This window comes from Apostichopus japonicus, chromosome 3 (assembly GCF_037975245.1).
Source record: "Apostichopus japonicus isolate 1M-3 chromosome 3, ASM3797524v1, whole genome shotgun sequence".
In the NCBI taxonomy this organism is placed as follows: Eukaryota; Metazoa; Echinodermata; class Holothuroidea; order Aspidochirotida; family Stichopodidae; genus Apostichopus; species Apostichopus japonicus.
The window spans coordinates 26,839,514-26,856,209 of NC_092563.1; the positions used below are offsets into that span (position 1 = coordinate 26,839,514).

General features: G+C 38.3%; 1 protein-coding gene across 2 annotated transcripts; it reads right to left on the bottom strand.

Annotated features, from left to right (window-relative positions):
* Positions 1–1,384: 1,384 nt before the first annotated feature.
* On the bottom strand, positions 1,385–16,055 carry LOC139965675 (uncharacterized). 2 transcript variants are annotated; one of them, XM_071968284.1, is made up of 4 exons: positions 15,572–16,055; positions 4,458–4,530; positions 3,151–3,336; positions 1,385–1,714 (listed from the first exon to the last, which is right to left on the bottom strand). In XM_071968284.1, exons 1-4 carry the CDS (start codon positions 15,776–15,778, stop codon positions 1,494–1,496), a joined length of 687 nt encoding a protein of 228 aa, XP_071824385.1. In that variant the 5' UTR covers positions 15,779–16,055; the 3' UTR covers positions 1,385–1,493. The 2 variants fall into 2 exon arrangements, with proteins under 2 accessions (XP_071824385.1, XP_071824386.1); XM_071968285.1 differs by lacking the exon at positions 15,572–16,055 and adding an exon at positions 13,626–13,772 and having other exon boundaries at positions 1,390–1,714.
* Between the last annotated feature and the right edge of the window lie 641 nt (positions 16,056–16,696).

The following is a 16,696-nucleotide window of genomic DNA, read 5'->3' on the forward strand; positions in this document are numbered from 1 at the left end:
TGCTTGTAGGAACAAATGGCGAATGTTCACACCTGCATACTGAGCCAAACTCGATGTGTGATCAAAGTTTGGATTGCATGGTGAGATCCCTGATAGGAGCTTATAACGATGCTGGAACCTATTACATCTTAATAGATAATGGGCGAAAACAAGAAGGACAAGAAAGGATTCGGGGGTCATGCACACATTAATTCAACAAATGTAGGTTCTATTGATAGGGTTAGGCATAATATCGACAGCATGTGGTTCATATCCTCTGCAAAATTCTGCGCGTTGTTAAAATCATTACCTCAAAAATAGCAATTTCTGGAGATATCTTCAGATCGAATTTAGCATCAAATGTGGCACCATTTTGCATCTAGCCCATCCTCCGTATGCGAAATTTTCGGCACTCCCTCCCCTTAGACCCCTCCCCCGGACGGCGATCCGTATCCACCTAAGTGCCCCCCCCCCCATCAAATGCTGGTGCCCCCCTGTGCCCCCCAGACTGAAAAGTCTGGTGACGCCACTGGGCCTGCTATACGGCGTGCCCCAAGTATAGCACCAAATCAGTGCACAGAAAGTTAGATAATGGCCAATAATACGTGCGAACGTCAGCAAGCATGTAATGCACAACTACGGATCGAAGCAATCAAGAGTGAATGACTGTTTCTAAATTAGACGGTATGAATCCCCAGACAAACACCTTTGAGCTGAGTTATTTTATTATTAGCACTCTAAAACTTGGGACAATATCCAGTCGAAACCCTTCCCCAGTCCATAATCTATTTCTGGCACCAATGTTACCATGGAGATCACAGAAGAAGAGTACTGGTGTTATTCCCGTCATTTCTCAATGAAGGTAGAAAATAACCCTACTTGAAAGTTATACATGCGATTGTGTCACAATAACTTCCCCAAACGGAATGCATAAATTAATGTGTGGGAAGGTTGGAAAGGGAGTTGATGTGGGGGTGGGGTATACGAGACTCCGAGGAGTATAAAGATAACAACTTTTATATAGTGGTGTTTGTGTAGGGCTTACGGTTATAGTGACTTGCTAGTTGGACAGGATATTAAGGTTTATGGGTGCCTTTTCAACTTTCCCGCCTTTCTTGTTTGTTGTCGTGGCGTATTTAGCAAGATACCTAAGCCCATGTAAGTTCAGGATTACACCTTACATACTCATGTGTGTCTCCACTATCCGTATAGGGGGTATAGATGTCTTGTCGTACCTACATGGAAGGAATTCATTGGATTAAAGAACACGGATTCTACACGGGTAAGTGAATGGATTTATTACATTGCATGTTGTCCATGAATTTAGCAGCAGCCGGATTTGATGAAAAAAGTATTTAGATTATTATGTATCAAATGTATGGATTAAAGATACATTATGAAGTGAAGCATCATACTCCATTTGCACACTTGACCATCAAACCTGGCTCCTTATACAAAGGAACTAGGTTATAAACCATTGAACCATCTCGCTAGATCAGTATAGCTCGTATCCTCTATGGTGAACTGCGGATGGAGCGTTTGCGCTTTTTGTCGTAGGAGCCACAGCGTTCGGGATCAGGTTGGTTTTCGCCACAATCCGTTTCGTCTGATCCATCAGAGCAATCGATGTATTCTCCGTCGCATACGTCACACTCGGTGATACACATACCGTTATCACATTCAGCAACACTGAAAGGTTTCAGATCCTCCTCGCTATAAGCCTCTTCACATAACGCTATGAATTTTAAGACGATAGAATGGAAGTTATTGAAAATTTTAAGATTTATTAGGTGTGGAATTTTGGGGGTGGGAGGGGGGGGGGCAACTATAAAGCCATCAGACATCATTGGACAATATGATTAAAAAAAAGGGTTTCTATACGACGAAATACTTCCCCAAAACAGCTAACAGCAATCAAATATCTGAATGTTTGATGTATATAGTATAGAAGATGCCATGTTGGTTTCTATGTTGCCTCACACATGAGAATGGATTATTGAGATAGTCTGTAGGCTATAATGTGAAATTATTGAGCTACATGAGTATTGAATGGTTTTCTGCATTTAGCACGAATCTGTTTCAGTTTTTGTTTCTGTGTGAGGGTGGGTGGGGTGTCTACATGCGTTTGTTTTGTATTGTTGACCGAGGACTTGAACGAAAGAATTCCAGATCCTCGGTATGGATTTCTTAAGAATCACCACGTCCTCGGAAGAATTCTATTGTGCATGTGGGGTATTGTTAAGGGTACGTGGATTTGAACAATGGAAAAGTACAATGGGGTCTTCGGTCTGAATGTAACTTAATAAACATATGTGCGTGTGTGTGCGTTTGTTTTTCTATCTGACCGAGGACTTGAACAAAAGAATTTCAGGTCCTCGGTTGTGATTTCTAAAGAATCACCAAGTCCTCGGAAGAATTATATTGTATGGGGTATTGTTAAGGTTAGGGTACATGGATTTGAACAATGGAAAAGTACAATGGGGTCCTCGGTTGGAATGAAACACAAACATGTATGGGTGTGTGTGTTATAACGATCGATCGGTTGGCTTCAAATGTTGCATCTACAATGCGGCATTGAATGTGCTCTGTACTGCTGACATTGGTTTCAGGGTCAGCATTGCTTAAAATCATCCAGAAGATACAAATAGAAAAGGAAAGTATAGTTTCATAACCATCACAGATTAACAAACTGGACTGCAGCGCCTAGACTGACCACAACCCGAGCCTGACTTTACCGTCGTGACCTAGTTTACGATAGTCGAGAAGACTCCGCAGTTTATAACAACTGACCCCTCATCCGGCCCCGCCCCCACGTGGCGTAGGTTTAGTTATGTCGAGTCTCGATCAGTCTGCGGTTGGCTTTTAAGAATTATCCCCTCCCTCGCCCGCCCCGCCAAAACAGAATCAGAGGTTCGGATTCACCAAATAATCTATTGTGACCGCTCATAAACCTCTGTACAGGTCGCGATACAGAAAATTGAAGATGTGTTAAGGGTCAACAGTCCAGTGGTGGGGTAGTCTGTACAGGTAGATCGAAACAAACTATCTTCGACGATTAAGTTTGTAAACTCAGAAATAATGTAAGGTGGCTGGCTGTATGTGTAATACTCATGTCACTCTTCAAAGAGTTCATATTAACTTACATTTTTCTATAGATTTAAGTTTCCTTACCTTCCCATTCATCTTGACAACTTTGTTCATCTTCATCTTCATAATTATTGCAATCCAAAACACCGTCACATTCGTCATAGCCTGCATCAAGACATTCGTTGTCCCCGCAAATGAATAAAGATCCCTTCAAGTATAGCTGATATGCTTCATAATGGTTGCATTCCACAATCCATTGGCCGCCGTTCCCTACGAAAAATTAGAAATAAATATACGTATATATATATACATATTTAAGATTTCAATTATATATATATATATATATATGGGTCTGTGTGTATGAGTGTGTTTTTTGATCGCTCAACGCGTTAAACTGAGTAACAACAACTATAGTGTTCTACTAGTCTCAACTAATTCTCTCACAGAAATGAGACGGTAATGCGGGGGTGGGGGGGGGGGGGGAAGAGGGAAGTGGTGTGGATGGAGATGGAACAAACACAATTGCCCTTTCTGCGTGGGATCCTACGATAGGCCTAAATGACACTGTCTTAACTTGGTATATCCCATAGGTGTAGTCCTATCTCATATTTCAGGTTTCTGATGTTCTTCAGATTCACTTACAAAAACGCCGACCCACCCCCCCCCCTCCCCAGTAGGTCGGATATGTATTGACCTGTTTCTTACTATGTGTACAGTAGTTATCTAAGAATTGGGACCAAACGTTGAGTGTCATAAAACCTAAAATCAAAACTAAATCTCATTTGAAACAAAACTTAAATTGAGGCATACTGATAAATAAAACTTGTGTGCCCGTCAAAATCAAGAAAGGTACAGGAAAATTAAAAGTTCAAGTAATTATTAAACTGAAGGTTATTAGATAGCCTAAACACCTGTATACATACGTGGTTAATTTAATGGGATTTGTTACTTTAATGGGTATATAGGTTATTAGTATAAATTGACCCTTCACATTTTAAGCAGTGTTAAAATAAGTGAAAAGTTTCACTTTCCTGGAAGTTCTGATGCCCTCAAGTACTTCCAGACACTGGATTGGAAAATTCCTTTAGTCCATGGAGGTCAGACAAATGTTGAAGCCTGAGTTATTTTTTTAAATATTTTGTTACCATAAATGGACCTTTTAGCAGATTTAAGATGAAGGATAGGGTTCTTGATCAGCTTTAACACATTTCCTACCGTGGGGGGGGGGGTGGCATTGGGGAGGGGAGAGGGTAGCGTTCGCGGCTATGATTTACATCTAGCCACAAACGAGCCATTGCCTCATCTCATTTATGATCATGATTATATTATCCCCATGGTAACGCCATTGCATAGTTCTTGTATTTACCGTATACATGTGTGGTCATACTTACTTAACCCATAACCCTCTGCACACGCAAGTGAACATCCTAGCAACCAGATAGCCATTTTAATTCCAGACATTTTCTATGGCAAAGAAAGAAACAGAAGAATAGGTTCAGACCTACAGAGGGAGAATATCTTTAAAAGTATTGTGCATTTAGTTTCCAACATTTGATTTCTGCTAGGCTATGCCAATAAGCCGTAGGCCCTAATCGTGGTTTCAAAAGCCAGATAGTATAATAATTGTAAGATGTCTTTTGGGTCCAAAAAAAAAATTGGTCAAAAAAATTAGAGTCCAAAAAATTGTCGGAACATAGAGACGTCGGAACATATAGAGACGTCGGAACATATAGAGACGTCGGAACATAGAGACGTCGGAACATAGGTGTAGTGAAATATATTTTGCGTGTTTCCGTATTGTTGTCTGTTACATAAAATTTGGTGTAACTTGGTTTGACCATACCTCAAATTGTTCAGATTCAGCTGCATAATTATTCGCACATTTTTGAACGAGGACCTTGCGTGATTGGCTTGTTGAACCCTCGTGATTTGTGTTATGTAATAAGTCCTATTCAATGTCCATTGATATATATATATATATATATATATATATATATATACATATATTGGGCGCACACGGAAAAAGGACTATTGGCGTTGGTTGCGTCTAGCCAGGATACATAATTTTATAAAGATAACTTGCGAAATGGTTGGAAAGTAATGCCACGTAACCAATAATGCTGTTCGTAATAGGGACCAGTGGTGTCTTGATGTTCTCGATGTTAAAGGGCTAAAGAGGTATTTTGGTGTTTATATATTATAAGTTAAATGCTTTCTTCGTGTGTGTTTGCTGGTTCATGTTTGTGCAATAGTGAAATTTGTGTAGTTTTATTTCTGCCAAAAAAAAACAAACTATAAACTATTAAACTATAAACTATTTTTGTATTTCGATAGTTTTACGGAGTCATGGAGTCATGCGACTGCGGAGTAAAATAAATTGCGGTGACTTCAACTTTTGTACGAATCCGTCCTCATTTTCGTCTTGCCACGACCGTTACAATATAGGGATGTCACCGTGGCCACGAGGGAAGGGTGTGGGATCAGAAAGCTACATCAATATTGTCCCCACACACGACCCCAATTCCATACCCCACCTTAATGTTCTAACAGTTTTTTCTTTCTTTCAAATTTCAGCAAGATAAAATTATTGACAAATCTCAGAAAGTTTCGTAATATTCCCGGAAACTGAGAAGGGTTATAAGGTTAGCTGCAGCTGAAAGTTTTCAGCTGAGCTATATAGAGATCGTGTGATTCTGCCGAAATTGATTCTGTGTCTATTTCAATGACTGCCATTTCGCCATTTTCATTCGATTTGGATTACAATTTCACGATATTCACGACCAGTATGCGTTTTGGTGTGAGTAGCAAAATTTCTTCCTTCTTAATTTTCCCATCATTTTGGGAAATAATTCCACCCGTGGGAGACTTGTTATTCAGGCTTCCTATGTATAGTTTGATGTCATTCTCTGTAAATAGGACTTCTTGGCAGATTTGCAATTGGAACTTTTCAACAGTTTGTGTGTGGAATACGGCATGTAAGAATAACCTATATATTGTTGGGGCCGTTTCCGATTTCTGTTCTTTAACGTTTCTCTGTGGTATACGTCGGTTCTAAACAAGTTGCAGGTCGTTCTACTATTGCATGGGTGCAATGTTCGTGATCAATTTTGAGTTAGCAAAATTAAAACGGGATATCCACAACATTTTAGCAGAGAATTATACTTTTTTAACGTTTTTCGTTCTTTTATTGCGAGAATGAAACCTACGAAGTGCATATAATGTTTTTTTTTAAATTTATTTTTGTTTGCATTGGGCATAGTTTATTACTAGTAATTTCAACGATCTATTGCCTGAAATAAGTTCCTGACAGTGTTTCCAAAAAGGTAGATGCCCAGTGGTGGACCGTCCATACAGTCAAGGGCGGATGCCCCCCCCCCCCGACGGACTCAAATGGACTGCTGGCGCCCTTTTCAGCTTTTTACCACTTTCAACTTATTAGCTATTATTGACTTTTTTATTGCGCTCTCATCTACCTATTGACATTTGTCTCATTATCTGCAAATTAGCAAGGCCCGGAAAGGGTCATTTCCGGCGATCTTGGGAGTATCTTTACACAAACTATTTCTGTACGCTGCGCGCCAACCTGTGGTGGCGCTCCGCTTAGATAGTGTCGAAAGCGCCTCTACAGACCATTCGGTCTCGCCCACCCCCCCCCCCCACCCCACTGACCAAAACCCTTAGCTCCCCACTGCAGAAACCAGGAAAGGAATGACACTGCTATCCCGTCTATATCTTATATTTTCGCACTAACAAATGGAAAAACTGCTTAGAAATAATGCCAATCAAAACAAATTTCTCAAAGAGAAGCTTAGCTGAGCTTCTGTAGCGGTGCTGATCTTGTTTCTATCTAGTAATGCAAAACAGTTGCAGTAAATTTCAAGCAATAAACGTTTTGTCACCTCTTTGTAAATTCCATTGAACTGAATGTGCAAAGAAAATAGTAGAAACATTCGAAAATGCAACTCGATTAAGAAGATGAAGAGTCGAGCAAAATGTTAAAACCTTGTTTATTGCATATTGGTTTAGTCTTTACTTATCTACGCAACTATGCATTGGTAACCAGAAGAAAAAAAATGTATAGGCAAGACTATGGAGGCAGGAAAAACATGAATGCAGAGCCAATAGTAAAACCAAAAGGGTTTTAACAAGGAAAACAAGCATCTTACAGAAAATTAATGTAGTAATTATGAAAACAATGAACTGTGTTATTTGTTAATTGTATACAATAGTGTTTCGCTTGGGTTAAGCTCGGTCTGACAGTCAAAATTATGCACATGAAATTAATTGTAAACAGTTGTAAACGAAGTAATATCATTAGATAGACTTTTCATCGGCTAATAGCAGCCTGCCTGTACAAAAGCACTAATATTCTCTTTCCCGTTAGATTCACTGATAACTTGTCACCAAATTCGATTCTTCAGTTTTTACAGTTTCGAACCCCTTCCACCTCCCCCACCATCCGCTCCTCCCACAAAATAATTACATGTAATGATCATAATAACTGTAGAAAGGTTGATCATATCCGCCCAGAATTCTTTATGTTAATAAGTATATATAGTTCTGGGTACATTCGCTTTGTGAGGGCCTACACTCTTGGTACATTGTTCTGAAATTAGCAGATAAAATCGACTGCATAATTGAACGTTTGTTGTGACCGAGAACAAGAAAGCTAATAACATTTTGTAACTATGCAATTACGTAAAAAAAAAATAGATAAACAAACAACAAAACATAATAAAAACACACGCACAATAAGAAATGTCAAAGCAGCTGCTTTACATCACATAGTATGGTTACAAATAAAATCAAAACACAGGAAATGTTTTAAAGGGAATTAAAGACAATGTATTACTCTCTTTTCTTTTTATGCTGGGTTTTCTGTTTCTTCTCCTCGTAATAATCTTGATAAAGCTAGATAGATATGTTTACTTTCATGGTGAAGAATAAATTGCAATTTATTAATACCTATTATAATAACGTAAAAAGTATAGAAAATATGTAGCAGAATATATATCGTTTGGCCTCTATGCCTACCACGTGTGACTCTGTATTACAGCTTGCATCAAGAGAAATGAAAATATGATAACGTAAAATAACGAAAATATAATATAGAATAATAAAAAAAAATAGAAAGAAAGACAATCCATATGAAACGAAATTACCATTTTCATGAAATCTGCAGGAAATCATTAGAAGAGAAACAATTATCCGCTGAAATGTATCAAAAATTCAATTAATACAGTGATCATAACAGCCCAGTTTAATCCTCTTACCTCAGTGACATTGGATCGAATAGCTTGTAACCCCCTACCCTCCTCCCCCCCCCCCCCACCAAGTTCACCAAACGCAGTACATGCATGCTTCGTCTATTGATATTACCAATGTAAAATAGCAAGAAATATTGTAACCAACGTACGAAAAACAACATGTTATTATTCGGGGTATCCCTGACGAAGCTGAGTGCAGTCGCCCTCTATCGTTGCCATGAAGTCAGAGTTACACAGAGTTCTGGGTCTACGTCAGAGCCGTCTGTACAATCAACATTATAATAACCATCACAACTGTAACACTCTGTTATACATATTTGGGTTTTTTCAGACTATATCAAAAGCAAACTTGCTTAGATCCTTCATTCCTTGACTTCTTTCGCACATGCAGCTGTTGATATTACAGCAAAATATTATCCAAACTTACTGGTATATATTTCATATACATATTATTGCAAACATTCTTAATATTTTGAGGGCTCCTCTGGAAAGCAGTGCTTTAAGTGTACTGAGCATGCAGGACTACCCTCATTAAAGATGACAATAATAATAATAATAAAAAAAAATAAAAAACTTCATGATTATTGAAAACTGTTTTTGGTCCCCAGATAACAAATAAGGGTCCCAGAGAAACAACGACGACAATTATAAGCAGTACTTTGTTTGCCAATATCCAATATTGTTTTATTAAATATGGATCCATTGATTCGGATTGATTGATTCATATTTCATTTCAAAGGTAATTTATTTGAAAATTTCTAGTTACAGTTTAAACATCTCATGGCTTAAAATGTATCTTAGCGAGAGTAATGGTGTGTGGAAGATCTTTTTAGATTATCATTTGAGTGATTTTGGAAAAGAAGTTTACTTAAAAGGTAATTTTAGCTAAATGGATTATATTTCTAACATCAATATTTTGTTGTTGTTGATAATTGATATAAGTGGGTAGTGATAATTGTGGGTAGTACTAGTTACAGATCTGCAAGTGTTATAACATGATATAGAAGTTTGTTGTACAACTGACAATTAAATGTGGATTTTGTTTTCGGCTCTAAAGATTTCCTTCATGCTTTCCGCAGTCTTCACTGACTAACTGGGAACGAGGGGGGGGGGAGGGGCGGGCGGATCTCAAGGAATCATTCAACACTAAAACGATCTCTTCTTTGACATGAACTTAAGATAATGACCTATTTCGCTTTTGTTGCTGTTGCTGTTGTTAATGGTTAGAAATGGTTGATCGTATCAAGTGATCAGCTCGTCCTCCGCCCGCCATCCCATACCCCCCCCCGACAAAAAACCCCTCACCACCGCAAGTTTATTTCAGTATATGCACACCGTAACGCGTTACATATCCATGCACCGAACGCCAGTCAGTAAGTGATTAAGACAGTGACGTCACACATATTAATTATATCGTAGATGTATCTATTATACTTCTGAGAAAAAAATGACATTGTCTTTTCTTCTACGACGTCTGGGCGACGGAATCGATATCGCATATCTCCCCTGGGGAGGGGGTTGGCGCGAGCGAGAGGGGAATGCACTATTAAAATAACCAAATCCAGCGTTGTTTGAAGATATATCCAGTTCCTTGAATCATGGAGGTACCTCCATGCTTGTATTAAATGCAAGGGCGTAGGAACCGGGGGGGCTGGGGGGCGCCAGCCCCCCCCCCAGTGAAAAATGTGGAGGGGCGGAAGTATCATTCCGCCCCCCCGCTTCGCAAGTCAGAAAACCCCTTTTTCATTTCCAAATGAGAAAAAAATCTCATTTGGAGCACCAAATTGCATCTAAGGCCTGGTGAAAATACAAAATTAAGTTTACAAAATGGAGTGGGTGTTGAAGTGTGCTATATTGCACCAAATTGCATCTGAGGCTACCTGGAAATGCAAAAAATTCCAAAGGGGAGGGGGACACCCCCTCCCCTTAGACCCCTCCCCCAGGCCGGCCATCAGTCTTCAGCCCCCCCCCCCCCCACTCAAAAGTACCTTCCTACGCCACTGATTAAATGTAGAGACAAGAGTATCATATTTTAGTAGTATCACATTTCATTAGTTTGGTTGTAACTTGTATACAATTACATTCCTGGTGTGAACGACTTAAATTGTACAGACTATAGCGTGACATGAGGATGCCAATTGGAATGCACATCCATATCTATACCTGGCTCGGCCAATATCATGGAATTGAAATTAGGTGAAAGAAAAACGAGGATATATGGGATTATGAAGGGGTAACAGGCTAATGTTTATACCTATGTAGGTGATTAACAGAAATTTATACAAAGAAGCCATGTCGCACTTGCTTACAACATTAATACCTTTTGCAGCTATTTGAAGGTCACTCCGCGCCATCTTGATACACCTAAAGCAATGACTCGCGCAAAGGGTGCCGACGTTATAGTAACGAGGTTTCGACGAAATCCTGATCTCATCGTCAAAACATCTCTCATTTTCACATATTAGAAACACTTGATGTACTAGATTAGTTGGATGAGCCCCTGGGGAGCAGGCACTCCGAGTTGGAGGGACACAAACAATTTATGGAGGATAAATTAATAGGGTGGGGTGGGTGAATACTAGTCTGAAAGTTGAGTGGCATGCCCCCTGTGCCAAGCCTGGCTACGGGACTGTTGGGGAGGGTTGGCATACTTAAATGGAGTCATATAGCCGACTTAGAAAAATGGTCAGTGAACGATAAAGACTGATAAAGTCTACACTGCAGGTCGACTTGATCATGTTGAGGTCAAACATTTTCTGAAACATTTTTATGGCAACTAAAGTCTTCAAAAGCTGAAGCTCGGTGAAAGATCTTCGACAAATTGCTTCGTCTGTTAACTGAAATATACCTCACAGTAATGAAACAACCAAGATGCAGCTATTGCTGTGTAAAAGTTGATGATGTAGGTGCTTGGAAATTAGGTCAACACGCAAAACGATTTTGGATAGAACTTCCCAAAATGTATTCTCTGTTTACTTTCTGATTATTTTCAATGGACGTATCAGACAGTCCAAGTGGAAACTGGTACAGTATAGACATACTTGCAAAATAAAATTCAACATGGAAGAAGAAATAGATAACCTGTCCAAAAATATCCTACTCCCCTCCCCTCCCCCCCCCCCACTTCCCCCAAAATGGTTATAGGCTTCTTCTTCTTTAATTAAGTCACTTAACAAATGATTGACATGCTGTGACTAATTTATTTACATTGTACATCCTTTTATTGAAGCATATTAAAGTTACAATGGAACAAGGCACCATCATAGATGTAGGCCTATAAACGTGTATATTGCAGCATGTTTAGCAGTCTGCCACAGTATATACATTGCTGTCTACTTACAAGTATAGTCTCTTTCTTCCGCAATTTTAAATTGTTTTCAGATGTTCTCAGATGCCTTCGGTGATGCATGGTGACTCATATGTGAACACTTTAAGTTGTCATGACATAACAAATAATCACTTCATAATTTCGAAAGGGATGCATGCATTTACCACAAACATATATCATCTTCAACGTCATTTGCTTGGAAGGTTCAATGACTCTGTCGTATTTGCATCTCATTCTTCTTAATTAGCAGTTAGGCCAATATAGGCAAGTAGCAAGAGCAGACTGTCTTCTCAGTCCCAACAAAATCACCAATACTTGAGTTGAATTCTACTTTCCTATCCTAAGCAATTGGATATAGCCCAGGCTAGGCCTAGTTACTATACTGTAGCTTTAATACAACGATAACTTTATAGTTATACTATCATAGTAGTCAGTACTCATAGAAATTGATAAGGTTTTCTATGTCAGTACTAGAGTTAACTTGTAACTAGGCTAGGCAAAATATATGTTATCGCCCGTCAGTGACTGTGTCACTGGCATTGAAATGCAGGACAGACGCAGTGTTGAGGTAATCTAATACCGATCGATGAAAACTTGTTACATCCTTTGGGTTGTATATTAGTTCAGTTAAAAGCCGCATTTTAATCTCTCGGAACCTTGAAAACGTGCAGTATGCTTCCGTAGATAGGCACTGTTACGTCCCAGCAGTACAGATTGAGCAGTAAGAAACTATTTATTGAAACCATTTTTTTTTTAATATCAACATGATACAATATTCCGTTTTTCGTTTTCCATTCCGCATACGTATACCCTTAGAAGTGGCTCACAATTCTTTGAGTTTTAATATTTTAAAGAATTTCTTACAATCTGGATAATGAAATCGGGTACTTCATTGCCTACATTAAGACTCTACGTAAAATAACAGTGTAGGTTGACGCTTTTGGGTGAGCTGTTGATTGTAAAGATCGCAATATTTGATGAATATTGGATGGATATGATGATGGCGTTCTAGTTTCTATAGCAACCGTGCACTTCTCGGGTGCATACAACTCATATCGTATCACAACTTTGATATTCCATTTGCTGCACAGCGACAAGCGGGAAGTGGCTTCTATATATAAATGTAACTTAGGGTGATAAAGTGTGTCGGAGTTGGTCACTGTAATCACAGGTATTATACTATAATAACGATGATGTAATGTATAGGAAAGTGTGCAATCAACATGAAGACAAAACGTGGCTGTAAGGTACGCATGGTGCATACATGTGTTCTACAGATAAAACACATCAGGACACATTGCATCACATCACATCACATCGGGACACTTAAGAAAAATATCGTGGATGGACTTGACTGGTATACGTGACGAGTGTTTCAGAACGTCTTTTGATCCCTTGTTATCATTCGTATGGGTGAGAAAGATCTTACCAAAATGAGGAATGATATGTTATAGTACTATACTGAATAATTAGACCATTAAATATACATTTACGGGAAATAACTCAATGCATAGATACAAAAGTCTCCCATAACATCAGTATAACCGTGTGTACTGATTTCAATGTTATACCTAATAAAGCGTAACTCTTAATACAAGTAACTTACCCAAGATAGAGCCTGAATGGGCCCTGAAACAGAACAACTTGATCAACTCTTAACAACGGTCCCGTTTCATCAAACCTTTCTTATACGAAATTGGGAAACATAAACTTTATAATCGAGCCCCCGAAATATTGTTATTATCAAATAAGCTCATAGGCGTGGGAGCAATTTATTTTCTTTCAGTAGGTGCCCGAAAAATTCTCAGCATATTGCCCGAATTTTCACAAAAATATTTGGTTGGGGGCTGCAGTCCCCCACCCCCATCCCCCCCCCCATCCTACGCCTATGATTAAGCCTACTTTGAATTATCTATAAAACTGTGAGAATTGTGTAAAACAGGATTACAGTATATATAACTCACCTGGTTTCTCGGTTGGATCTTTTGAGTGATGATTTGAAACTTGTGTTGAAAGAACTAAATAAAGTTCAGGAGATCTGTCGCTTCAGTTTGTACCGACAACCATTTATAACATTCAGGATACCCGTATGCAAATTCTGAGTTAACTACGTCTGCGCACTATGAACGATATACATATAATTGTTACGATTGAATGTATGATATACATGTAAGTGATACGATTGGACCGTTTGCTGTGAGATGCTGTCTGAATGAATCTGATTCGTCTAGGGTAGATAGTGGGCGGTGCTTTGCTAGTCTAGGACAATGTGTGAGAACTGAGTTATCTAACTAGATTGCAACTGGCAGGGTCAACCTAATTGATTAGAAAGTAAAACGAAGTAAATATTATCATTATTTCGATGTCACTCCTTATTGGTATGAAATATTTACATCCCATGATATAGAACCAAAAATATTTTGAGTATTTCCCAAAGACTCAACCGTCTCTCCTTAGTTTGTGCAAAGTAGATTGAATAATGTGATATTTCTTTCATATGCGTTAATCAGTCAGGAAGGATATCGAGGGGGACACATCTTGTAAACGGTAGTTTTTAATAGTAACTAAACAAATACTAACAGTTTCGAATGAGTTAAACGGTTGGCATCGAATCTATGAAACCGTCAAACTACGAAAGCTTGTAGCGTCAACCCCTTGACGCAACAGTGATGAAGTAATGAGATGTTTCAATGTTTCATTCGAGGAGTAAACAGCGTTTCTGTTTCAACCTAAAAAATTCTCCCTAAATAAAGCAATTCCAGCAAGAATTTAAAATTTGAAAAAGTAAAATTGGAACTGTAAGTTATATGCATTTAAATCTTCTCATTTTTGGCTTTCCTTCCTTTTACTTGCTGCGTACCGGCAAAGATATGTCGAACTCAGCCAGATAGAATGTGTAATGTATATCATTGAACAATGTAGTCACGTCCTTACTCAGGAAAGTCAGAACAACACGTAAGATTTTACTGTTAAGTGAAGCTACATCAGGTTCGTCAGTCGGTTTGGGAACTGCAAGGGTATAATACCTGTATGGTTTAAGGTCTTTAAAAGTTAACTTGCACAAATTTCAAATGACAATACATACATACACATTCTGTGTAACCTGCAGTTGTGGGAAGACCCACAACTGCCCTTGTGCAGATCACTCAGTAAATAACAAAGTGATTCATCGGAATATATTAAACAATTTTTTCCCACCCACAACTGTATCCACACTTTGGTCATTTGTGTCATTTGTGTAGGTCATTTGTGTAGGTCATTTGTGTAAACTACTGAAACCCAGAATTGCGTTTTGGCGCCCTCTATAGCACACTGTCCCACAACTGCACTTTTAACTACACTTTGGCAAGTTGCAGGAACTCTAGTCACACGGCCCACATTACTGTATGGGACAGTATGTAACCCATGAAGAATGTGGGTGAATTCAGTGGGACAAAGCTAAAAGTAAAACACCATGTTCCTTTTTTTTTCTAGCAAATTAAATTTGATTAAGTTAGACTCAGGAATGAAACATGCCTTCAGAAATTTAATTTGCTAGGAAAAAGACAGACGGTGTTTTAGTTTTGTCCCACTGAATTCACAATTCTTCATGGGTTACATATACTGTTACATACAGTTGTTGGCCATGTGACTATGTATATAAATAAATAAATATGTAGACGAATACTAAGTATTGATGTTTTTTTTATTTTCAAACGTTTAGAAAGTTTTTTTTTAATGTATTAAGCTGCCTTAAATGTGTGACATTAATTTAGCTAACCAAATATTATATTTTCATTTTGCAATAAATTGCACAGCGAGCAAACTGTATGTTGGAAAATCAACCAGCTTCGGAAATAAACTCTTTGTTAAAAATTTTTCAATCCAGACAGTACTTACAGACATAAATCGTTCAAGATTTTAAACTTACCACCGACGAGCACTCTCTCAATGAGTTGCAAAAATTGTTGAAATAAAAGCTCTTGGATATAATATACAACTTCTGGTACGCAAATATCTTCTTTATGAGTGTCATTATAGAATATGAAGTATATTTATTCTTGCTTGTTTCAAATAAACCCAAGTATCGACCATAGAGAAGGACCACTTTCGCGTCTAGAATATTTACAATTGACATGTATTGTGTTTGTTGCCATCATGCAGCTGTATACTACTTTGATTCCAAACTACCAGCAAATTGTTGAGAAATGTCTGGCGTTTGCCAAGAGAAAAAAATCAATGTGACATTATCCGTAGCGTTTATTTTCTTATAGAACTTACATAACAAAGATGCTATGCAATGGAAATTAGTTACTTGCTGCAACTTTCCCTTTGAAAGTTATACCATTTATACGAGTTGTTTTTATATTTACTTTGCCATATACAGGTACCCAGATTTCCAGTTCGAGTACCACAGCATGGAAACGGGTACAAATACATTTTACCTTGGTACTAGTACAGGCAGGGGCAAACCACGTTTACTCAGAAGAATTCCATACTGGATAGTGTATGGATACACTGGATATATATATATATATATATATATATATATATATATATATATATATATATATATATATATATATATATATATATATATGTCACCAAAAACAGAACTAGTATTGTTCGATACAGGTGACAAACGCCTACAGTGGAATTACGACCTTCCTTACCGGTTTCGAACCTCTGGACATACAATCAGCGTCCATAGCCTAGTGGTTAGAGTGTCCGCGTACAGAGCGAAAGGCCCGTGGTTCGAATCCCTGTGGAGGCTGAAATTTTTTTCACTGTTCTTGATTTTCCAACTCATTACGATTTTCATATATATATATATATATATATATATATATATATATATATATATATATATATATATATATATATATATATATATATATATATATATTTCGTTATCAGAGGGGGTCGTAACTTGTGGGGGGGGTAGAGAGGTGCGAAAGAGGATCGACTTTATGTTGCGAGGCTGCTTGTAAGCTATCACGGGGGGGGGGTGAGGGGGGAGTCAAAGAAATTGCCAATCATGGGATCAGATTTAAGA